The 25094-nt window shown below is 41.8% G+C and overlaps 1 protein-coding gene across 1 annotated transcript; it reads left to right on the top strand.

Annotated features, from left to right (window-relative positions):
• The first annotated feature begins 1643 nt into the window (after positions 1-1643).
• On the top strand, positions 1644-24548 carry LOC127598156 (guanine nucleotide-binding protein G(i) subunit alpha-1). The gene is made up of 9 exons (XM_052061783.1): positions 1644-2091; positions 13590-13632; positions 16129-16270; positions 19026-19183; positions 19285-19413; positions 20809-20938; positions 21954-22107; positions 22708-22900; positions 23677-24548. Exons 1-8 carry the CDS (start codon positions 1974-1976, stop codon positions 22896-22898), a joined length of 1065 nt encoding a protein of 354 aa, XP_051917743.1. The 5' UTR covers positions 1644-1973; the 3' UTR covers positions 22899-22900; positions 23677-24548.
• The last annotated feature ends 546 nt before the right edge of the window (positions 24549-25094 follow it).

The following is a 25094-nucleotide window of genomic DNA, read 5'->3' as shown; positions in this document are numbered from 1 at the left end:
AACTGGTTTATGATCAACATTTCCCTTACAATGTCTCTCTTATATTTGCACCCAAAGCAAAAAAAAAAAAAACAACTGTATATATACAGTATATGTATATATCCATCCATTTTCTGATCCGCTTTGTTCTCACGAGGGTCGTGTGGCGTGCTCTGTGATTTTGTCTCGCTATGTGCTAGCAACACCCCTGCCTGCCTGTCTGTCTGTCTGTCTAAGTACCACATGCAAAAATGCTCGTGAACATTTGCAGCTCATGAGCAGGTCGTCCATGCAAATCCAGCACCAGAATTTTCACCCAATGTTCCGGCTAATTTGCTTAAACTATGATGTGATTGTCAAGAGTGCCAACTGTTGTTGTTTACTCGCTAGTGAAATACTGCGAGGGTGATCTTGGGAAAACACAAAAGTGAGGCCGTGACTAATATAACCAAAAAATATTGTTTTGAAAGTGGTTACTTACATATGAGTCTGATGAATCAAGTTAAAATAAAATTTAATCAGACACCTCACACCAACTGAAACAAACATGCAGTTTTGTCATGTTTTAGTGAGCCTATACTGTATTTATCAATTGTACATATCGCCTCTGAGTATGATGCATGACAGTTATACACCTGAAAACTACTGTACACCCACAAGAATAAAATGATTATAATTGTTTACATTGTTAAACAAATATATCCAACCTATTAATACCAGAAATTATTAAATAATTATTTTGAACTCTGTCAGTGGGTTCAGCTGCATCACATTATTAACACAACTGTCTTTGGGTTAATATAAACACAATGGTAACTCATCAATCTGTACGTTCACTTAAAAAAGTAAACAACATTGTCCATATACTTACAATATAGACACACACTGTGAACAATCTGTCGATTCACCTCTAGAAAAATAATTTAGACACCTGCCTATCCTTTCATCCATTTTCAACACAGATTATCCTGAACAGGGTCACAGGAGGGTGCCTAAACCTATTCCATCTGACTTCGGGTGAAAGGCGGATTATACCCTGAACGGGTCGCCAGTCAGTCACATGGTAGTCGATCCATTCACATATACAGAATGTTCAAACTGTGCCAGTTCTCCCTGTGCTTTCTTGGGTTTTCCCTTAGTACACAAGTTTACTCACACTTTAGAAAAACACGCAGGTTAGGTTTACTGCAGACTAAACTGTCTGTAGGTGAGAGTGAGAATGAATGATTGTTTGACCATATGCGGCCTGTGATGGACTGGTGACCATTCAAAGGCCCCTTGCCCAGAGTCACCTGAACCATGAGCCTTATTAGGACCAGTGTCATAAAAAACAGCTATGAAAAAAAAGTTATGTGAGTAATATTTACATTCCACCATCACACCGATGGCATGTAACATCATGAGTTCTAAGTATGACTCTGTGTATTTCCACCTCTGCAAACTACACAATAAATATTGTTTAATAAATCAATTGTTTAATAAATCAATCTGTGACCGTGTCAACGAAATCACAACATTTAATCGTACTGAATGTAAAAAAGGTTTTAATGTAGTATTATTTGTGATTCGATTGTGCAGTGTCCCTATTTTATTGACAAGTCAATCGAACCTCTCTGCGCATGCGCTAACCATATCGACGCCCGAGCAGATCCGGAAGCGAACTATTTCACCAGAGTACGAGACAGACTTCGACTTAACATTTCATTTAAGAAGGATAAAACATTCCGTCCTAACTGTTGTATTTATCGTCAAGTCTATAAATACAACAACATCGACGTTTACAGTGACTGCGAAGTTGAGAGTTGGGCAAGGGCGTGCTTCAATCAAAACTGTAAACCCACCCTCTCTCCCGCCCCCATCCCATTACTTGGATGCTAGCTCGGTGGTAGCCGTTGCATGTTGTGTAGCACTCCCAGTCAAAAGTTGTGTTTCGTCAATTTTTACGAAAAAAGATTACATTTGGGGGAGATCAGACTGCGGCAAAGGCACAAAAGATGGGATGTACTCTGAGCACGGACGACAAGGCGGCGCAGGAGCGGAGCAAGATGATCGACAGGAACCTCCGGGACGACGGGGAGAAGGCTGCCCGGGAGGTGAAGCTGTTACTGCTCGGTGAGAGAAAGGTGGATGGGCCGATCGGTCGGCCGGGAGTCGAGGCGAGAGGGGACCATCCCCAAGCCAACACCCAAGCCTTGCGTAGTTCATACACGCCCATCTAATATGTGTCGTCTGCCTCGATCTAACTAACGACGTAACGTAAAAAGCGGCAGTTTATGTCATTTAAGTTTGACGAAACAACAAGTGGGAATATTTTGTCGTTTCATGTTGGATGGCGCGGCGGATCGTCGTGAAGATGGTCGAAAACTTCGACTCTTGTTCCCCACCACCACTTTGCTAACTCAATCGGAGTAATTTAATGTTTGAAATGGATCTGCGGTTGAGGATTAACGCCACTTTAGCCAGCCGCTGCCGCCCAACACTGGCATTAAATCGCTAAGCTAATTTAGCAATTAGCTTCTTAACGCTAGCCGACTCAGCGTCACTAGCCCGGATTAGTTTGCGAACTGTGATTTAAAAAACACACACGCCTAACCTAGCGGGTGTAGAACAGCTTTGGCACAGTTTCCATTATTCTCATCAGATGACCTTATCATCCTGTCTGTTGGCCGACTCACACGAAATAAACCGTTATCACACTTGCGGTGGATGGCCTTTTGCTCAATTCGAGGAACTCTTGGCCGTCAATTTCCGCCAGTTACCAACATTTACTCGTTTCCGTAAAATGTTTCCGTTCATACTTTATTTTTGTGCCAGCGGACAGCTGATCGTTGACATAGATTTTGAGAGTCAATTTACCTCTGCTGTCAGTGGAAAAATCAGGGCAAAATGTATACAGGTTTAGGATGCATTTTAAATCGATTATGAGGAGTTGGGGCAGCACCGTGCGGTCGTGCTATACACATTTTCCACTCAGTTTTGGGGTGTGGTATTCGACTCTTGGCATGTGCCCTCTGTCCTTGCGTGGAGTTTCTCCATTTAGCAACCATGTTGCTCCCAAATCGCAAAAACATGCTTCATTGGTACATTGCTGTAACATTTCCGCAGGTGTGAATAATCGTGAGTGTGAATACTTATTTTTGTTATGTGCTGTGCGATTGACTGGCGGCAAATCCAGGGTGTAACCCGCAACGTCAGCAGGGATTAGGCTGCACATGACCCACACCCCTGATGAGGACCAGCCATGATGATCAAGTCTTATTTTAGTCCATCTTTTTTTTTTCTTCAAAACTTTGCTGCAGTCTCGCATGAACGTGTTGGTTGGCTCAGCATGCACACCACACACCGCACTGACAAAGACTGGTGCATCTGGTATTGTGGTGTAAATAACGCACTTGTATCAAACCCATGTACAGGAACAAAGTGACATTTGAATTGGTGTTAGTCATGCCTAAATCCAAATGAGGCGGTTAGTGTTTTTTGTTTGTTTGTTTGTTTGTTTATTTTGGTACATCTAGGGTGTTGATGAAGCAAAATTGTTCTCTCACATTCTCACATTTCTGTCAACTTCTAAATTGTGCGTTTGGTCGGGAGCCTTTGAAATTTGAACAAAAACGTGATGGCAAATTGAGCTCACATGCACTCTATTGATTAAAGTTGCCCAAGCGAAGGCCTTCCAGAAAAATATGATGCCCTTATATGTGGTAATGTAAAGTTTTCTATCTTTTATCTTGATATAAAATGTAATTATTATTTTATTATTATTATTATTTTTTTTTGCATTCGGGTCAAGTTTTGAGCACTGGTCAATACTTGGGCTATGCTCACACTTGAAGGTATGATGCCCAATTTGGAGTTTTTGTTAAAGGTGATCATTTTATGTTCTCGTTCACATTACAAAAGCAAACGTGACTTCTAATGTGAATGCAACGCGTCCGCGATGTGACACACCTGCACACACAGCACGACGTCAAGTGACATGCCCCCCACCCACCAAAAAAAAACATCACATGGGGCAGTGTTTCCGGAAGTACATATGGTCCCACATGTAGCGTCTTATTTTATTATCTCATATCGCAAGAGTAACAAGGCGGGAGGAGGATGTACATATCACTTGGAGGCAATGGCCGCTATGCTCCTTGACTTCATCGTTTAATGGAGACATCCACTAAAGATATTGGCATCTGCGTGGCTGAATTATCATCACAACGATTGTTCATTTTATGCTTCATTTTTCAATTGGGATTAATTTCACTATCATCATTTTTTGTGTCATTTAGAACGGAATATTGTTTTTGGAAGATATATCAATATGTTTTTTGATCAGCTCTTACATTGGATGTTATGTGATTGTGCAGGTGAACATAATGTAGTGTCCCACATAAAACTGACTTTGTTTCACCCACACTGTGTTGTTGCTGGAAGCTGGCGGCCAACGCCTGCTGTCTCAGTCCGAAACAGATGTATGTATAAGATGTTGCATAGCAACCGGTGTGCACTCTGACTGACAGTGCTGTGAACGTACGCCGATCTTGGACGGCGAACAGAGTCCCAGTGCATGCTTGCAACTGCATGCTTGCGGAGTGGGGCTTGTGAATATGACAAATTCTTTAATTGAGCGTGCCGTCCAAAGCGCTGCTCAATTCTCCACGCTTGTGTGTGTGTGTGTGTGTGTGTGTGTGGGCTAAGCGACAGCTAATATGTTGTTTTGCCTGGTTGTGATACAACAATGGGGCGTGTGGATGTATTGAACGATGCAACCAGTGTCTGGATTTGCATTTACACTGGATGTTCAAGTGCCCAGTTCTGAGTACATGCTTGGAGATTGGAATGATGTTCATCACTCGTGATTCCACACCCATCTGTGATAAGTGAATTTCTGGGATGTGGAGAGACCATCAAAACCTTTTGTAAAGGTCCCATAGCTGTCGAGTGGCCACTATGTTTCTTCATTTGGTTGGCTGTGTTGAAATTCAGGCTGTTGGCAGAATCGTGGCCGGCCACGGTGTACTCTGAGGAGGCCACGGCAGTGTTACACCTTGGTCTCCCAGGAGGAAAATGTCTCCGCTGGGACCTTGAAATAGTTTTATCTGTTCTACAAGCTTTAAACACTTTGAAACTTACCCAAACATTCTTGCTATTCCTTAGCGCCTTTTCTCACTTACTAGTTGTCAAGAAATGCAAGACTATATTGTTGAACATGTCTTTGAAGAAACAAAACGATACACTCTCATCGTTCTCCAAATAACACGTAAAGGGTGCTCGCTTCAAGCTGTTTATTTTTCCTTCCAGGTTGAGGTATACTGTAAAAGTGATACAACAAAAGAGAATTAAAGATTGTATGTTTTAACTAAAATTGTGCTAATCACCCCATTTTCAGCTGATTGGTATAGTCTTGTCTCAACTCAACTGTATTTATAGAGCACTTTCAAACAGCCATCGCTGCATACAAAGTGCTGTACATGGAGCAATTTAACATATACAATAAGCAGTAAAACAAATCGGTAATAAAGACGGTAGAAAGCACCGAACGGTCAAACCAAGAACAAATCTGAGTCATGCCGAGTCGAATGCCAAAGAATACAAGTGAGTTTTGTGGAGGGTTTTGAAGAGTCTGTAAAAGATCCGCCTTTATTGATTTAATTCTCAATTTATTTGTTTGAGCAGAACTGACTTGTGCATCTCTTCTGCTATGTGATGGGCAACATCTTTGTCGCCAATGGTTGCGTTCGAAGTAAGTCAGATATGTTCAACAAGCTTTCAAGCTATTCTGCACAATGTCATCAAAGAAGAGGCAAATTGAGATGTGGATAGATTTTCCTTACGTGACCCAAAAACCAGGGCAAGATGACAGATACAGTACTACAAATTAGGAAATGGGACACTTTTATCCAGCTATCAAAAGGAAGTTTAACAAGGGAGAATTACGGTATTTTGTGATGAGCAAACTGGGTCCCACTCTATGCTTCCGCTGTACATTGGGTGTATGTTTTTTTTTTTAATGTTCTGTGTCTTTTGGTAAATGCAGATGTGTAGGCGCCATCAGTCCATGTAGTTTGATGACAACATCTTATATACCGGTATATATAAATATATATATTGTAGCTGATATGTGCATTTAAACCACACTCACATTGCCGGATATCAAGTATGCATCATGTTTGTATACACAATTTGAAGAGGTCCAGTTCCAATCTGAAGATATCTTGGTTCCATTCATTTTGTTACATATCTCGTTTATGCCACTTTAAAGCAAAATCTCGTGTATGCCACTTTAAAGCAAAATGTCAGACTTGAACCATGACGTATTAATCCAGCTTTGAAGCATCTCTTAAGTAGTCTCCAAGCAAATCAAGTCACAAAAGTCCATGCCCAACAAGTATTTGAAACAAGAGTTTTGAGTGGGAGGATTGCCTAAAATGCAAATCACTAGGAACCGAAGAACTGTTTATTTTCTGCTGAGGTCTCACGTGTCATGTCTCATAACATGAAGGGAATGATCATAATTCACTTCTGCCTCACAGCACCTTACCGCTACCAAATCTCAAAGGTCAGAAATATATTGCAGGGTGTTGGTAGACTTTATTTTCAATCCATGTTCTCCAGGGCAAACGATGAAAATGGGAAAAAAAAGTCTCTTAGACCTTCTTTGTAACCATATGTTCAATATCAAACAGTTTATGAGAACTGCATGATTCAAATGTGAGTCTGAGAAAACCCGTGCAGTGACGGGGCGAGAACATTCAAACTCTACACAGGAAAGCCGGAGCCAAGAATCGAATTTCGGACCTCTGTACTGTGAGGCGGATGTGCTAACCAATCGAACCCTGTGCTGTAAATCATTAAAAAAAAATCTCACATATTTAAGTACAGAGATTACAATAATGCAAACAAACCTGTGTCTTTACCACTTCAACATATCCAACGTTTAATGTTTCATGAAACGATATGCAAATGTGGGCGGGACGTCTTTAAAATTCTGAGGTGATCTAGATCGATAAATTAATGACGAATACATAAATAGAAATGATCGATCTCCTGTCGGTAAAATCACACGTTGAAATGAAGAAAAAAAAAACCTTCTTATGTGACATAACGTCTTCAAAGGATCAGCAGCAGCAGGAAATTACAAGTGATGGCACTTAATCGCTTAAATATCATTTCATCTGTCTTCAACTTTATTTATGAAATCGGACAAGGCAACATCTGGCCACATATAGGCTAATTATACTCTCCATATAAGATACAGATAAGAAACCCTTTTTTATTCTCGCAATGGAGAAATTCCACATTCACAGCAGCAAAGTTATGAAAGGAAGAAGAACAACAAAATATAGGAGCTGCTGGAAAGGCAGCCACTCACGCTGCGCCATTTTGAAGTCAAAATAACACCACAACGCATAGGACACAGACCGTCGTGCAATCTTCACCACTTTTGTGCATACACTTTGTTCTCTGAAGCAGTTATAGATGAAAGAGGAGAGGATCAAAGTTTCCTTTCACCAGTGGATCAGAGACGTCATGCTGAAAATGTGCACACGTCTGCTACAAGCTACGTTTTTGAAAGCAAACACGAAGCTGTAGCGTCCATTGACGAAAAAGAGATTGGCTCACATATCCTGTCCCATGTAAATCCACTTCAACTCCAAGCCGCGATTCCCAGTTCCACATCCGCCTCGGCGCTCCGCGCTAACGCTCCTTTCTTCTCATCGTCGGCTCCTCAAGCCTTACATCCATCCAGCCGCAGACCGTTCAACAGCACCGATCTCTTCGCTGAACGAAGTGGGGCTGTGAAAAATGCTGCCCATAACGGGCGCAAGATACAAGCGCCCCGGGACTGTCCAGCAACGACAGTCAAATGGCGCCGACATTCCTCCCAGGCAAAAACAGTGTTGGTATACCCATGCTGCCGAGAAGGCGCAACCACCAAGCACAGAGTTTCCTCCTTGATGAATGTTGTGGCCAAAAAATGCTGAAAAATGCTCATGAGAGCACTTGCCGACTGCTGCCTACTCGGGCGCCATCTTGACTTGTGTCATATGTGACTACGACAACTTTGTAGGGCGCTGCCATTTTCAAATAATTTTGCCAGAGGATACGTTTTGATCGTTATCAATCACTCTTGTAGCACGCACACGGTGTGATTTCATTGGTTGTTTTACCCCTCAAAGCGAAAAGATCAAGCATGTCAGATACTCGCCTCAAGATTTCAGTTACCGTATTTTCACGACTATAAGGCGCTATTAAAAGTCTAACATTTTCTCCAAAATGGACAGGACGCCTTATAATGCGATGCGTCTTTTATATGAGCCGAGTTCCAAAATCTGGCTGAGACCCGACACGCTGTTTATATAGAGAAACGGCGGAAGTGAGGTCGGCCAATCAGTGAAGTGCAGGGAAGAGGTCGGCCAATCAGTGAAGCGCGTCCGCACACTTATATGTAAATTTGGAGAGAGTGAAAATGTGTACGTGAGTGACGACACGCACGCATGCGGAGAAGCGGTCGGCCAATCAGTGAAGTGCGTCCGCGCACTTATATGTAAATTATGGAGAGAGAGAAATGTAAATATATGAAGAGAGGTGGACGTGAGGGAGGACAGGCACGCAGGGGGTGGGTCCGGCAATGAGTGAAGGGTGGGCGTGTAAGGCACGCCTCTAGCAGGTACCAGCACATGTATAAAATGTGAGTATGTGCATTATTGCAAAACAACTTCGGTTTTGGTTTTCAAGAACCCCCGAAAATGAGTTCCACAAAGAGACACGCCTACGAAGCGCAATTCAAACTCCAAGCCATCGGTTATGCAGTGAAACATGGGAATCGAGCAGCCGCCAGAGAATTTAATATCAACGAATCCATGGTTCGCAAATGGAGGAAGCAGGAGAACGAGCTTCGCCAAGTCAAAAAGACCAAGCGCAGTTTCCGTGGAAATAAGGCGAGGTGGCCAGAGTTGGAAGACCAACTGGAGCGGTGGATTCTTGATCAAAGAGCAGCCGGCAGAAGCGTCTCCACGGTCACCATTCGACTAAGGGCGAAAACGTTAGCCGAAGAATTGAAAATTGAACATTTTCAAGGAGGTCCGTCTTGGTGCTTTCGCTTTATGAAACGGCGCCATCTATCTATGAGAGTGAAGACGACCCTGGCTCAGCAACTTCCAGCGGACTACAAAGAAAAGCTGGCCGTTTTCCGCACCTACTGCAGTAAAAAGATTGTCGACAAACGCATCCAGCCTAACCACATTACCAACATGGACGAGGTCCCGCTTACTTTCGACATCCCGGTGAACCACACTGTGGAGAAGAAGGGGACCAGCACGGTTGCGATACGCACAACGGGGCACGAGAAGTCAGCTTTCACTGTCGTTCTTGCTTGTCATGCTAACGGACAGAAACTGCCACCTATGGTGATTTTCAAGCGAAAGACGCTGCCGAAAGAAAAGTTTCCAGCCGGCGTCATCGTGAAAGCAAACCAAAAGGGCTGGATGGACGAGGAGAAAATGAGAGAGTGGCTAAGTGAGGTGTATGTTAAGAGACCGGATGGCTTTTTCCATGCCTCGCCGTCACTCTTGATTTGCGACTCCATGCGTGCCCATCTCACACCAGCGGTGAAAGACAAAGTCAAGCAAATGAACTCCGAGCTTGCCGTCATTCCCGGAGGCTTGACGAAAGAACTCCAACCGCTGGACATCGGCATCAACCGGGCGTTCAAGGTGAAGTTGCGAGCGGCATGGGAAAAATGGATGATCGATGGCGAACACAGCTTCACGAAGAGTGGGAGGCAGCGCCGGGCTAGTTACGCCAAGATCTGTGAATGGATTGTAGCTGCTTGGACGAACGTTGCTGCTAGTACAGTTGTTCGAGCTTTTGGCAAAGCCGGCATCATTTCCGTGGAGCCACATGATGACGAGAGTGACTCTGACAACGAGGGGGAACCCGGCGGTTTGGATGGATTACCGATACTTGCACAATTGTTTAATTCGGACACAGAAGATGACGACTTTGATGGCTTTCTGAGTGATGCTTGAACAAAAAACGTGAGTACCTTGTAAATAAAATACACCCGAACTCAGTTCTGCTTTCGTTGCCTTTTTAAAAACGAGTTTTAGCTTCGAGCTTCAGTGTGTGCTTCAAGCTAACGTGTTAGCGAACGTGTTAGCATGCATGCATGCCGTATGTTTAAGCGTATGTTTTACCACTTTAAAACTGCGCCCATTCGTACGGTGCGTCCTGTATATGTGTAAAATACAGAAATGTCACCCATTAATGAGACTGCGGCCATTGGTACGGTGCGTCGAATAGTCGTGAAAATAAGGTATATTGCAAATGCAGTTAATTGTTTAGCGCGAGTCCAGGCTATCGTCCGCCTTTCGCCCATAGTCAGCTCGGCTTGGCTCCAGCTTCCTGCAACCTCCAAAAAGATAAGCGGTATAGAAATTAGAAAGACAGACTTGGAAAAAGCAGGATTGAAAATAAATCTTAAAAGCACAACATGCACAAATATTCCTTAGATACTAACTCAAGTCTTTTGTGTGACATGCTTTTGTCACCTGTGATGGCCACATGCAGAGCAGCAGTTTGAGTTCTTAAAGTGAAAATCAAGTCAAGAATTTGCTTTGCAATACAATAAGAATACATTTAACCTTTTCAAAAGAACTCCAAGACGCGAGCGAATAAGTAAACAATATATTCATACAGGCGCGGTAGTCCAGTGGTTAGCACGTCGGCTTCACAGTGCAGTGGTAGCAGGTTCGATTCCAGCTCCGGCCTCCCTGTGTGGAGTTTGCATGTTCTGAATTACTGTCTCAAAGTGTTCATGTGAGAGGAGAGGTTTTATTTTGGCCAGCTGTCTCAGGTGAAAGAAGCTGGATTTAACAACGGCACCAATTTGCCGATCGAGTTTGAAATCACTGTCCAGTTTAAGGCCAAAGTTTGAGACTGTTGACTTAAGATAAGGAGACGGGGCCCAAGTCTACAGGATGGAATGTACAAGGGCCACTGGGACTAAACAATATCACCTCTGTCTTCTTTTCGTTGAATTTCAAGAAATTTTGTGCCATTGGGTTTTGATTTCTTCCAGACAGGATAGTAGTGGCCTTAATGAGAAGGCGTCTTTCTTGCTCAGTGGGACATAGATCTGGCAGTCATCTGCATAGCAGTGGAAGGGAATACCATGTTTCCTTAAGATGGAACTCAATGGGAGCAGATACAGCGAGAACAGCAGAGGCCCCAGAATTGAGCCCTGTGGAACACCACATGACAGGGGAGCAGTGCGTGACTCAGAGCAGCTCAGTATCACAGTGCCCAAGGTATCAGCTTGCGATCGTCAGGGCTCAACTGTTTTCTGGTTATGGCCATGTGCTGTTGGCATTCTGTGGACACCGTGACATCAATATCATTTGACAGCAGTGGCAGTGCAGGACAAAATGTCATCTGCTTGAGATGGATAAAAAACAGTAGATTTTTCTGCTTTATTCTGATATGACAAGCGCAACATGAATCAGAATACTGTTAAGCTAGTGGGGCACAGAACATATTGCAAAGAAAATTATGGACTTCACATCCCCCTTGAGTTTTTTTCCCCACTATAAATGTCTATTTTAAAGCCCTTTTAAATTTGGGAGGATTTGAACATGAGCATTTCCTATTCCTTGCGATGTGTCAGAGCTTGGTGTGCGTCTGCTCATTGTGTTTGATGCCGAATTGGTGAACATGTCTCCTCACCGGGGAGTATGGAGTCCCAGCAGAGGGAAGGTACCGGTAATTAAATTGCTGTTTTCTCAGCTGCAAACACAGGTGGATCTAATGGGGAGCTGCGGAGGCCAATGGATGTTGTGCCTTCAGTATTGAAGATACTGGGATGCACCTTAAAAAGTTGGGTTTTGGTCACTGCCTGTTACACCTAAAGGGTTGTATGCATGAATTGATTTTTAACATCTTAACAGGTTTTTGAAATTTTAGAGACTCAATATGTGACAAGTAAAAGCTCATGTGTGCTTCCTGCCCTCATAGTGTGTGGTGTACTCGAGGTGACCAACGAAGCACACCATTCGCCAAGTGATATCCCCGCAGACAATTCTGAGTCTCTTCCCCCAAACCAGATGCCTGCGAGCATACCAAGACTGACCTGTGCGGCAGCATTGGTACCACAGGGAATCCAAACAGACAGAAAATGCAAAGGACAACAAAGACTAGTAGTAGTAGAAGCACCTTGATAAATGTTTGCTTGTCTGGTAACTACATTGCGGTTGCAAGCTATTCATGTCATTTTAATTGTGGTGAATGACTTGTAAGACACATTAAACAAATGGTCAACAGAACCTGTTGCTCCTCTATTTGAACTTCAGGTCGCTTCCTGATTGGCTATCGTTTCATTTCCCTTTACACTCACGGAGTCTGTGGCTCATTTGAATTTGGTTTTGCCATCTTAGCTATTGAACAGGTGTAACATTTACCATTGTATGCCACAACTGCTTTCCAAACAGATTGTGGAAAAATATTTTTTTGAACGCACCCAAAACCACAAGATAATAACTTAGGAAGCTCTTTCAAGGACCTCAGACAATATGACCTTTGCTCATTTTAATGGGAAGGAGTAAAAATTCCCGAACTCGGCCTGATTATCAGTATACTGCATGTGTTGGTCGCTTTGTTGGTGAGTCCAGCCTGCATTAAATTGTAACCCCGGGGATGCTTGCGCCCATGCGTAATCTCATTGCAGACAGGATCTAGTTGATTAATCCAATTGTGCCGAGACACGGCTCAAGTGCGGATTGAATCGCATTTTTAACAAGATTCTGTTAGCATGTCGACTGCAGATTGTAACACTTTACAGTCTGCAGTTTGCCAAGCTCAATTTGCACATTGGTGGATATGACGTAAGTGTCTCTCATTGAGCTGGACCGATAATGAAAATGGTATCCTTCTGGGTTCATATTTTAAAGATGTGAAAATATCTCTGAAATAGAGGGGGGCGAGTACCGTTACTACGTATTAGTTCAATGTATTAAAAAAAAGATGTATCCGATACTCGCGATGTCGACCAATACCAGTCACTGATACCAACTCGCTCTCTGATGGCTGTTCATATCATGTCAATTTTTTCCTATCATATCTGTCGTCATTTGTCATTTCAGCAAATAGTGAACATTAATAAGTATAGGGAATGCTTTTGTGATGGTCTGAGAATCACAGATTTTTAAAGATGAAGTCAACCTAAAACAATTCGTTACATGTTCTATGACCCTTCACTAGTCTAAGCACTGCATTCTGATTCATATTGCGTTTGTGGAATGTGACTTAATTCATACGATCCATCCTTTTTAGCCATCTCAGGGAGCGGCCATTTTGACACTTCCTTTTGGCTGAAAATGACCTCACAGTTGCTCAGGGCTTGGGTAATGACATATCACGGCTCATCTGTTTTCTGGAACTGAGCCATGATTGGTCATTACCTCCACTCTAACATTTTATCTGGGTATTACCAGAGAAACACAGTTTTACCAAACATTCGATTTCCATTTGATTTTTTTTGGCACCTGAAGTGTCAACTCGGCATGCATTTGTCTGTGATTCAAATAACGTGACTGATATAACTTTCACGTTTTTCTCATTTTCAGGTGCTGGCGAGTCTGGGAAGAGTACAATTGTTAAACAGATGAAGTAAGTAAAGATTCCCCTGTAATCCTACAACTCTGCGAATGCTGTTTTTAAAAATGGTACTGTTCACTTACGATTAGGTATGAAACATTACTTAGTGCAGGTGTAAATCAGCAGAATCTTTACTTCGGCAACAAATGTCATGTGTTGTACAATGAACCGTAGTCACACACAATCGGTCCTGACGGTAACAGAACTGGACGGTAACTGGAGAGTAAAAAGTAATCTAACTCGTTACTATATAGTTAATGTTGGAGCCATAAGGAAAATTTGGTTAAATTATAGATGTAGGTTTTTGAATAATTAGAATTTAATAGATGCAAGCAGTTTGGTTTATATTTGATATTTTATTTAGAACAAATTTATTAAGAATATCGAAGTATCTGGGCTCCATTGGTTGTCCTGTTTTTAGTCTGTTAAGAGGCTAGATTTATGTAAGCATCATCAGGAAGACAGTAGGGCATGGAGCAACACCTTTTTTTGACTGTATTTTGTGTTTGCTTATTTCGTACTTCATGTGAATTGATTTCGTATTTCGTTTAGGTGTATTGTAGAAGTTTTATTTTTTCATTTTGATAAAGCCTTAATTTGTGTTCAAGAAAATAAAGTGAATCTTTTTTTTTTTTGATCAACGATGGCGGCTTCATGTTTTCCTTGTCGTCGTCGCGGAAAGGAAAGGCCCGTCGAAGAAAAGCACGAGTCAAAAACCTACATGCCCTGCTGACGTAGCGACAAAAGGATACTAAGTTGCCGCTACAGTTAATGTACCGTATTTTCACGACTATTCGACGCATCGTACTAATGGCCGCAGTCTCATTAATGCGTGACATTTCTGTATTTTACACATACACAGGACGCATCGTACGAATAGCCGCAGTTTTACAGTGGTGAAACATACGCCAGCTTAAACATACGGCATGCATGCGCGCACTCTAACACGTTAGCTTGAAGCATACTGTAGCATGCCAAGACATACAGATAAGATAAAAACACGTTTTTAAAAAGGCAACGAAAGCAGAACTGAGTTCGGGTGTATTTTATTTAGCCATCGTACAATGTTCTCACGTTTTTCGATCAATCATCACCCAGAAATCCATCAAAGTCCTCATCCTCTGTATCAGAAGCAGAGGACTGCACATCTCAGTTGTCATTGAATGCATCACATGCTAGTGTGAGTTGCTACGCATTGCCGAGCGAAAAGAAGGAGTAGCAACAGCAAAGTCAACATTTCTCTCGTGTGAAGCTTTCCCACATTTGAAAGTAAAGAACAGAGCGAAACATGGTGGCAGCGCGTGTGTGTGTAGAAAGAATTGAACAATTGTGCAAGTACCGTAATCCATCCAAAACGCCGCGTTCCCTCTCGTTGTTGCGTATAGTGGCGTAACTCGCCAAGCGCTGCCTCTCACTCTTTGTAAAGTTGTGTTTGCCACCGATCATCCATTGTTCCCATGCCGTTTGCAACTTTACTTTGAACGCCCGGTTGATGCCAATGTCCAGCGGTTGGAGTTCTTTAGTCAAGCCTCCGGGAATAACGGCAAACTCAGAGTTCATTTGCTTGACTTTTTTTTTCACCGCTGCTGTGAGATGGGCACGCGTGCCAAAAGCATAACCGGTGGCTTTAAGTTTGAACTGAGCTTCGTAGGCGTGCGTGTCTTTTTGTCGAATTTATTTTCAGGGGTTCTTAGAAACCAAAACCGGAGTTGTTTTGCAACAAAGCACATTGCCACACTCTATACAAGTGTTGGTACTGGCTTGAGGCGTCCAATTACACGCCCACCCTTCACCATTGGCGGACTAGCTTGTCTGTCCTCTCTCTCCCTCTCTCGCTCTCTCTCTCTCTCTCTCTCTCTCTCTCTCTCCCTCTCCATATATGTATGTATACACGCCCACCCTTCCCTGATTGGCCGACTTCTTTCACAGTCACTTCCGCCTTTTCTCTATATAAACAGCGTGTCGGCAGTCAGTCAGATTTTGGAACTCAGCGCATATAAAGGACGCTCCGCACCATAAGGCGTACTGTCCATTTTGGAGAAAATTTAAGACTTTTAATGGCGCCTTATAGTCGTGAAAATACGGTAGTCTAAAAATTACTATTTAATTAAAGCCTTAGTGCTACTTGTTGACAAAACAAAAGTTGGTACAATGTGCAACTATCGAATGTCTATATTTGGGGAAGACAATAACAGACAATTGTCACTTGGCAGCAAAAGTGCATAATGAGGCGCAAGTCATTGATCACCACCATTGATCTTTATTTAAAACCTGTTTAAAAAGTCTCACATCCTCTTTCATGTTCTTGCATGACTATTGATGGCCTTTAAAATTTGGGTGGTGTGATGTGCTTTTCTGTCATATATGGAAATATTGCTTGATTCGAAAAGTTATGAATGAAATAGAAAGCACAATATCTGTCAAAAATTGGTGACATCCTTCATCCCTAAACTACGATATAGTGGGGAACACTGTAAGACGCGGTAAACTTCTCATCATGTGTACCAGGATCATCCACGAAGCAGGCTACTCCGAGGAGGAGTGTAAGCAGTACAAGGCGGTTGTCTACAGCAACACCATACAGTCCATCATTGCCATCATCAGAGCCATGGGACGCCTCAAGATCGACTTTGCCGACTCAGCCAGAGCGGTGAGTGCTTGCTGAAGTCACACAATACCACCACGTAATAGTTGCAGTGATCTCCTATTCTTCACGATGTATACCTTCTGACCTACCTGCAATCGGAAAAAATGTGCAGTTTTGAGAGACTGTAATTTTTTAATAAGTGAATTCGAAAATAGATGGATGGATGAATAACCGAGACCAAAAAAATTAGACGTCTCATCACCGATAATTCGCAGCTTGATATTTAGTCTACACTTTGCCTTTCAAAAGTTACATTCCTTCAAGTGTTTAGAAGGGTGGGAACCATGTGGAGGTCTTCGTGATGGCTTAATAGAGGCATAAATTCCCCCCCAAATATCCTCCAAAAAATCAACTTCTTTTTCATGGAAATTCACATATTGGGGCGGGGGGGGGGGGCTTGGTACGTATCACCCGCAAAAGTAAGGGAACACTGTACTCTTAAAAACCCATCAAGAATGATCACTTCAAAAAACAGGATTAACGAATGATGAACCACATGATACAGCGTGAAAGCACACTATATGACTGACTTTCTGGCCGCTTTTCTAGTACTGTACTTGTCCTTTACCCCACGAGGAGCATCGCCTTTAGGTACTCTTACATAATTATGCATTTACGAAATCAAAGAGGCTTTTCCTTTGTTCAAATTTCCAAAACAAACTTCCTCTTAGGAAAAGTTATAACGTGGAGGGATTTGTTTGGGAATGATGTCACCCACGTAAAAACTTAACAAGCTGTGGGCAATGTCTTAATTAAACCCAAGTGTCATACAAGTAGGGATGGCAGCGGTGAACCAGTTCCCAGTAATTCATTTTCTAGGAATGCTTCTGATTGATTTATTCCTCAGAGGGCAGGGGAGAAGCAGCACTTTGACCGTGGCTCAGCCACTGGTGAGACCACTTAAAACACTCAGGTCAGATGACTTCAAGGTGTTCTCAGGTCACGGCAATAATGACACAAAAGTGACAAAATAAATTCTGTTTTTTTTCTCCCAAACAATTCTTTGTATTAGGTTAGAATTAGTTTTGCATCAAGGTGGGGGCAAAAGGAGCACAACAAACTCTCCCAAGAGTTAGTTAGTATGTAAGAGGTAGTATATAAGTGTCAGTGAGTATCTTGAGTAACCGATCAAGTCAAAAATAGTCTATTCTTGACCTGCCACAAATTTGCAACAATTATTTTGCAAAAAAACAAAAAAAAGGAACGTTCATCACTTTGAATATCTTATCTTTGTTGTGTATTCACTTGAATATTGAGTTTGAAAAGAATGTCCAAATCATGGTATTCTTTTTTTCTTTTTCTTTTTCTTTTTTTTTAACATTTACTTTCCCAACTTCATTGGAATGGGGTTTGTCCATCAGAAGTGAGTCTCTGTTCATCATTCATAAGTAGAATAATTGTTGACTGCAGCCATTTGGGGCATATGGTTTGAAATGTTCCACTGTATCTGCTCCCATTGGGTTCCATTTTAAGGAAACATGGTATTCCTTTCCACTGCTATGCAGATGACTGCCAGATCTATGTCCCACTGAGCAAGAAAGACACCTTCTCATTAAGGCCACTCCTATCCTGTCTGGAAGAAATCAAAACCTGGATGGCACAAAATTTCTTGAAGTTCAACGAAAAGAAGACAGAGGTGATATTGTTTGGCCCCAGTGGACCTTGTACATTCCATCCTGTAGACTTGGGCCCCCTATCTCCTTATCAGAAATCAACGGTCTCAAACTTGGGCCTTAAACTGGACAGTGATTTCAAACTCGATCGGCAAATTGGTGCCGTTGTTAAATCCAGCTTCTTTCACCTTAGACAGCTGGCCAAAATAAAACCTTTCCTCTCACATGAACACTTTGAGACAGTAATTCATGCCTTTGTCACATCCCGGCTCGATTACTGCAACGCCCTGTACTTTGGAGTCAGCCAGTCCTCCATCAAGCGCCTTCAGCTGGTACAGAATGCCGCTGCTCGCCTCTTGACTGGTACTCGTAAGAGGGAGCATATAACTCCTACTTTGGCATCCCTTCACTGGCTCCCCATTCATTTTAGAATTATTTTTAAGATCCTCCTCTTTGTTTTCAAATCTCTGAATAATCTCGCGCCACCTTACCTCTCTGAGCTCATACGCCCCTACACCCCTGCCCGGCGCCTCAGGTCTGTGGACCAGTCTTTGCTAGACGTACCAAGAACTAAACTGAGGCTCAGAGGGGATCGAGCCTTTTCTGTTGCTGGTCCATCTCTCTGGAATGACCTCCCACTGAACATTCGGCAAGCCTCCTCGCTGCCCATCTTTAAAGCCCTCCTCAAAACTCACTTGTATTCCTTGGCGTTTGACTCAGCATGACTTAGATTTGCTCTTGATTTTACTGCTTGGTGCTTTCTACCGCCTTATTACTTATTACTTATTACTGATTCGTCTTACTGTTTATTGTATATGTTAAATCGCTCCATGTACAGCACTTTGTATGCAGCGATGGCTGTTTGAAAGTGCTCTATAAATACTGTGACTTGACTTGACTTGAATTTAACATCAGTGTATCGAATTGAAATAGCCGTATGCTAATTTGTTGTATCCATTGTTTTCCTCTTAATGTACTTGTCTGTTTCTGTACAAAAGAGTCGTGACTCATGGCTCAACCTTGTCGCAGCCAGCCAGATTTTCCGCTCTTTATACTTTTAGTATTTTTATGAAATGTAACACTGTCACATTCACTTTGCTTTCGGCCGCTTTTTAGCGAGTTAAATGAGAGGTTTGTCCTCTTAGGATGACGCACGGCAGCTGTTCGTGTTGGCCGGCTCCGCTGAGGAGGGCTTCATGACGGGTGAGCTGGCTGGGGTCATCCAGCGGCTGTGGAAGGACGGAGGAGTGCAAGCGTGTTTCAGCCGCTCCCGAGAGTACCAACTCAACGACTCCGCGGCATAGTGAGTAGTCGTATCGCAATGCTCCAGAGAGGGTGTGGCCGGCTTAAACCCATTCCCCTTCCCTTTTTCCCTCCCCGGTCCCTGTTTCTTTTCCTAAACAGCTATCTGAATGACCTGGACAGAATATCACATGGTGCTTATGTGCCCACCCAGCAAGACGTGCTGAGAACCCGAGTGAAGACCACCGGCATAGTAGAGACACACTTCACCTTCAAGGATCTCCATTTCAAGTCAGTTTGTCATTTCAAGTTCTTTTTATGTTGAGTCATGTCATTTTGTTGAATACATCAGAAACATATCGTGCATTTTTTTTTTCACAATTTCAAATGACTTCAAGGTGTACGAATTGCATACAGTGCAACTTTTTTTGGTGATTAAACTGTTCCAAAAAGTATGACTCAATTATATGGAAAACTTAAGCACTATTTCGCACAGGACAAAATGTGATTTATAGAGAATAACTACAATTGAAGATACTGAAAACAAATAAACATGAATACCTATCGAAATGATTCAGAAGAGGAATCCGCCGGATTTGCATCTCATTGTATTTATTTAGTGACATAGGTTGCTTATCTTCACAGAACCAGCATTTGGCCATTTGACTTCAATTGGTATCAAGATCTATATATCAATATGCTCACGTAAAAAAATAACTTCAATTATTTCTTCACAAAGTATCATGGTGTCAATTGTGGTACATTGGTGAAAATGGATGAGCTAAACTCATTTTCAAACTTTGTCATGGAACAAATTCAAATTTTAAGTTAAGCTATGGCGATATTTTCAATAATATATACAGTGGTACCTCGACTTATGAAATTAATTGGTTCTGGAAGAATATTTTGCATTTAGAGACGCGTTTTCCATGTAAATGCCGTAATTCGTTCCAAATCCCACAAAAATCAGACATAAAAGTTTCCTAAAGCATAAAAATGCATCAAAATATGTAACAAATACATGTTACAATTAGGTTTTTGCACAATAAATGAGAGTTGTGCATAATGTAAAAAAACAATACAAATGATGTCTATTTAACTTTTTCCTGCGTCCTCATTGTTTTTTGCCCTCATTAGTTCATGTTCTCTCTCAGAAGTGGTTTTTGCCTGGCATTTTGTAAAGAACGGATCCAAGGACGGTTATTTTGTAGGTTTTTAACAACCCTTCGAAAATGTCCAAGGCAAACATCAGCATAGAGATCGATCACCCGACTGGTGAACTATTTTTCTGAGTGATTCACATTTACACAAAACTATCGAAACACCTCATGGCTGGAGGGGCGAATGACGAAGACGCTGCATAGACACATATCTATCAATCTTAACACATAGACATTTACGGTGGAAGTCCCTCTTAGCCAATGGGATGCCAGGATGATGCCCGGGAATAGCCAATGGCAGAGCAGCTGTAAGTACCGTATGTTGCGTTCAGGAAACTCTGAGCTGCGAGTAGCAGCCCATACTGTATTTTTACTTTTCGTATCTTGAAATTTCTTTCGTAACAAGAGGCAATATTTTCCTTTTGGGCCGTTTCGTAACTTGAAAATTTCGTAAGTAGAGGTACCACTGTAAACATATCTCTTAGTTGTTTTTACATTTTTAAAGTCTTTTCTCTGATTTTTACAGAATGTTCGATGTTGGTGGCCAGAGGTCAGAGAGGAAGAAGTGGATCCACTGCTTTGAGGGTGTCACTGCCATCATCTTCTGCGTAGCTCTCAGCGACTATGACCTCGTGCTGGCCGAGGACGAGGAGATGGTGAGAATGTGGCGCTTGGCTCTCCGTCCATCCAGCCATCCATCCATCCATTCTTGTCACTGTATAAATTGCACCACTTCATGGTGTAAATCACGATATAAAATCAAGGGAATTCAATCATAATTTTAAAACCTCATTATGACTGAATGGGTTCCATTCGTGAACCCAAATTGATAAAATAATTAATGATCAAGCATAACCGGTATTATGCAAATCTCACTTTGGAATTAAAATTTCACACTCCCTGTGCTAAACACTGCAGTGAAAGAAATAAAATTGACATTTTAAACGAAAACGGCACAACTGACTTTTAGTTGAGTTTCCTATAGTTGGTTCAAATACCTGTGTCTATGGATTAGTTCCCCTTTACAGATTGTTTTCAACCATCGTAAGGTAAACAATTGTATTCAGTTATATTATCAGATCTCAAATATGAACTCAAATAATAAATAATATTGCTGATGGATTGGTGCGCGGATAGTTGTGCAATGTACTTCTTTGATGTTGTTTCAGTATTTCCTGTCCCCGCTATTGCAGCTGAAGCGATTCAAATTTCACCAATGTGGGACGAAGAAAGGTTCTTATATTGTTAACGATTGATTGTGTTATTGTAATGTACTTTTAATCTTTTAACCCCCCTCCACTCGGCAGATATACCCGTAATATTATTAAAACATGCAGTCATGCTGTGCAACCGGGTGAAATTTTACCAGCAAACATTGATAAACTTCAGCATTTTTGAGCAAAATGGTCGCACTTTCGAGCAATGGGTCTTCTGTGTGGAATTAGAAAATGAACCTTAAAATGTACTACAGTATAACCTGTACAGGTGAATTTCATTCAACCTTTTCTGAATTTTTAACACACTTGTCCAACTTCAGTATTTCGATGCCTTTTGCACAACTTCTCTTGTCGCATTATGAAATTTCAACCACGGAAGCCTGATATCCATCCCTTTTGTGAAACGTTTGTTTGTTTTCATCCCCCGTATTAACGTCTCTTTGCTTTTTCACAGAACCGAATGCATGAGAGCATGAAGCTGTTCGACTCCATTTGCAACAACAAGTGGTTCACAGACACCTCCATCATTCTCTTCCTCAACAAGAAAGACCTGTTTGAGGAGAAGATCAAAAAGAGCCCCCTCACAATCTGCTACCCAGAATATGCAGGTGACAATATCAAACAGGCATGTCTGCCTGTGACCATGAATTTGTCCTGCGTGATGTGTACTCTGATTTGGGCTCAAAAACAAAACATCAGAATCCTCTTTATTGGCCAAGCATGTAGAACACACAATGAATTTGTCTCCGGTATAACACGCTGCATTAGTATCATCATACACAAGGACATGACGGATAAGTATGGAAAAATAAGTATGAAAGGACATTTTGTAATGTAAATGAACCATAGCAAGTGAAATATACGGTAAGATTAGAATAAACGAGTCAACATACAATGCTTCACAAAAGTAATGTGCCCTATAAGCCGTATGCATGAAAATATTTTAAAATATACCCACTCGTGAATATTGTGCCTAATACGGTGCAGCCAATGGTCCAAAGAATACGGTACGTGGCAGTTGTAGGCCGTGTTCGGAATCATTCACCCGTTTGCCTACCTCCTAATCACTATATGGGGATTTTTTTATCTCGCCTGCCTTTGCACCCCCTGTGTGGTATGTAATTATATACAATTCCCTTTTGTGCTGTAGATTTTCAGCCAGCAGCAGTCTAAAATAAACCCAAATCAAATGTTGTCACTGCCTGCAGGCTCGAACACCTACGAGGAAGCGGCAGCCTACATCCAGTGTCAGTTTGAAGATTTGAACAAGAGAAAGGACACCAAGGAGATCTACACCCACTTCACCTGCGCCACCGACACCAAGAATGTGCAGTTTGTGTTCGACGCCGTCACCGACGTTATCATCAAAAACAACCTGAAGGACTGTGGCCTTTTCTGAAGGTGACCGTGTGATTCATGTTCTCTATTACAAAGGAGTATTAGGGCCACACTGAAAATATTAACGTGACAATATTTCCCTAAAAAGACAGTCTGTCAAAAATGCCGAGTGCTTGGAATGGCCGCTTCAAGTAAAATGCACCTCGACTACTGAAAGTTTTTTTTTTCTGTGGGGTGTGAGGGATTCCTTTTTAGGGAATGTTTTTGTGTAATACTGCCTTTTACAAAATCATGCCCCCCAAAAAATTCTAATTAGAGTAAAACGTTTTATCTTTATTGTTTAGGAAATGTTCTCCTTGACCGTTTTATTTTGTCTGCGACTCTTTTTACCCCCTTCTCGAATTACCTGACAAGATTCAGTTCAACACATACACCAATTGCTTGTACACGCCAAAATTCTGAGACGTCAACAGGTTGAAATTACCGCAGTGTTTGAAACGCCAAACACTTGCTCTAAAAAATTCTGCTTATATTATTGATGAGAAGTCGAATGTAGGCAGTTGAATTATGTCATGCACATCATCACTCAGTTGTTTTTCTTTTTTTGATTGATTTGTTGTGGAGGATTTTAGAGGCATTTGAAGAGCTCATTTCTTAAATCTTAACTGGACAGCGTGTTTGTTTTTTTTTCTTTTTGAAAATATCCATCTTGATTTTCATAAAATTATGGTTACTCAAATCTTTTCTGTTGTTTTTTCTTTGTCCTTTCAGTGTGTCCCTAATACTGAATGATTATGTAGAACTGAGCAGATGGTCATGTCGGTGTTATTTGTGTGCAGGCACCTCGGCGGTCCTCCTGCCACGTGACTTTATTCAACAAGTGTCTGGCCTTCACAGACACCCACCCCCCACCCCAACTTCCCGCTGACAAATGTCACTTTTTGCGTTTAATTAACTTATGTTCATCTCTCAAAGATTTTAACGGCGGCGTGTAGACGAGAAACATTTTGTGTAAAATATTTGTACAACTGTCTATGTCTGGGGCTTTTTCGACCTTTTTAAAAATGTGCCCCTTTACCTATCATTGTTTTTGATTTTATACATATATATACATACATATATGAAAAGGAGGATTCGTGTTTGTCTGCCCCCCACAACCAACCCCATCTCCGAATGAACATGTTAATGTTTCATTTCAGCATGCCTTTGTTACCTACTGCTAACGTAAATGTTAGCTTCATGTACTAGATGTTGTTACCATCTAACCCGCAGTTCATTTTATTTAAGTTTGGGAACTTTTTTTGGGGATTATGCTCCTCCTTGGACAAACCAAGTACAACCAACTTGCTCCACAGACCAAATTCCCCTCTGACATAATGTGAGAGCCTTTACAGCCGGTTTGCATGTGTGTGAGAGGCCCAAAGCCTGTGAATGTGTTTAAGCCTGCGGGCGTGTGTGTGTGTGCATGTGGGAGAGAGTGAGAGTATGCACAATATCAAAACAAAGGGACTTTATTCCTCTACGTGTCATCCTCGTCTTTCAAAGTTGTATTTTTCTAAGCGACCAACGACGAGTAACATTCCCGATTGAAGGAAGAAGCTTTGAAAGGAAGGATGTCTTTGTAGCACACACCAAGCAGAAGCTCACGTAGACAGTATGCGGGGTACACGGCCGAAATGTCTGTGATGATTTCACGTTACATATCCCCCCCCCAACACGCACGCACGCACACACATTCCTGTAAGACTATATTTGTGAGGTCCGGGTAACTCCAGATAGGGAGTGAGGACCACCCTTTCTGATAGGTTTAGAGAGGAACTAGTCTTAGATTTGTACACTAGATGTCACCCCAACTACTTTCCCCACTTCAACTTCTTTAAAAAACAGAGCAATAAAAAGTAGACTTGAAACTGAAATCATAGCAGGAGTGAGGACTCTGAATGGGCACATTCAAAGTCCTCACTCCTGTTGTGACTTTGGTTAAAATATCTTATCTTTTTTGGTTTTGTTGCAGTTAAGCATACAAATCAACTTTTGGTATGGCCTTCAGAGTTTTTCCTCTCTTATTAACCTGCAATTACACAGCAGACATTTTGTATTTTAATTTTAAAAAGTGTGAGTAGTCTGTTTTATGAATAATTTGATAGTTTCAACTTAAGATAAGCAGACTTCCTCATTTATACATTATATATCAATCACAACTTGAACCGATTGATTGCTGTACAATTACTACTACAATAAAAGTGACCCATGCTTT

This window comes from Hippocampus zosterae, chromosome 3 (genome assembly GCF_025434085.1).
Source record: "Hippocampus zosterae strain Florida chromosome 3, ASM2543408v3, whole genome shotgun sequence".
Classification (NCBI taxonomy): domain Eukaryota; kingdom Metazoa; phylum Chordata; class Actinopteri; order Syngnathiformes; family Syngnathidae; genus Hippocampus; species Hippocampus zosterae.
This window is presented reverse-complemented; position numbering and strand designations above follow the sequence as displayed.

Excerpts from the sequence above, each read along its gene's own strand:
- LOC127598156 (XM_052061783.1), top strand. The coding sequence starts at position 1,974 with ATGGGATGTACTCTGAGCACGGACGACAAGGCGGCGCAGGAGCGGAGC. Across the intron at positions 16,271-19,025 it reads TTGCCGACTCAGCCAGAGCG|GATGACGCACGGCAGCTGTT; the intron begins GTGAGTGCTTGC and ends TTGTCCTCTTAG. Across the intron at positions 22,108-22,707 it reads CTGCTACCCAGAATATGCAG|GCTCGAACACCTACGAGGAA; the intron begins GTGACAATATCA and ends CACTGCCTGCAG.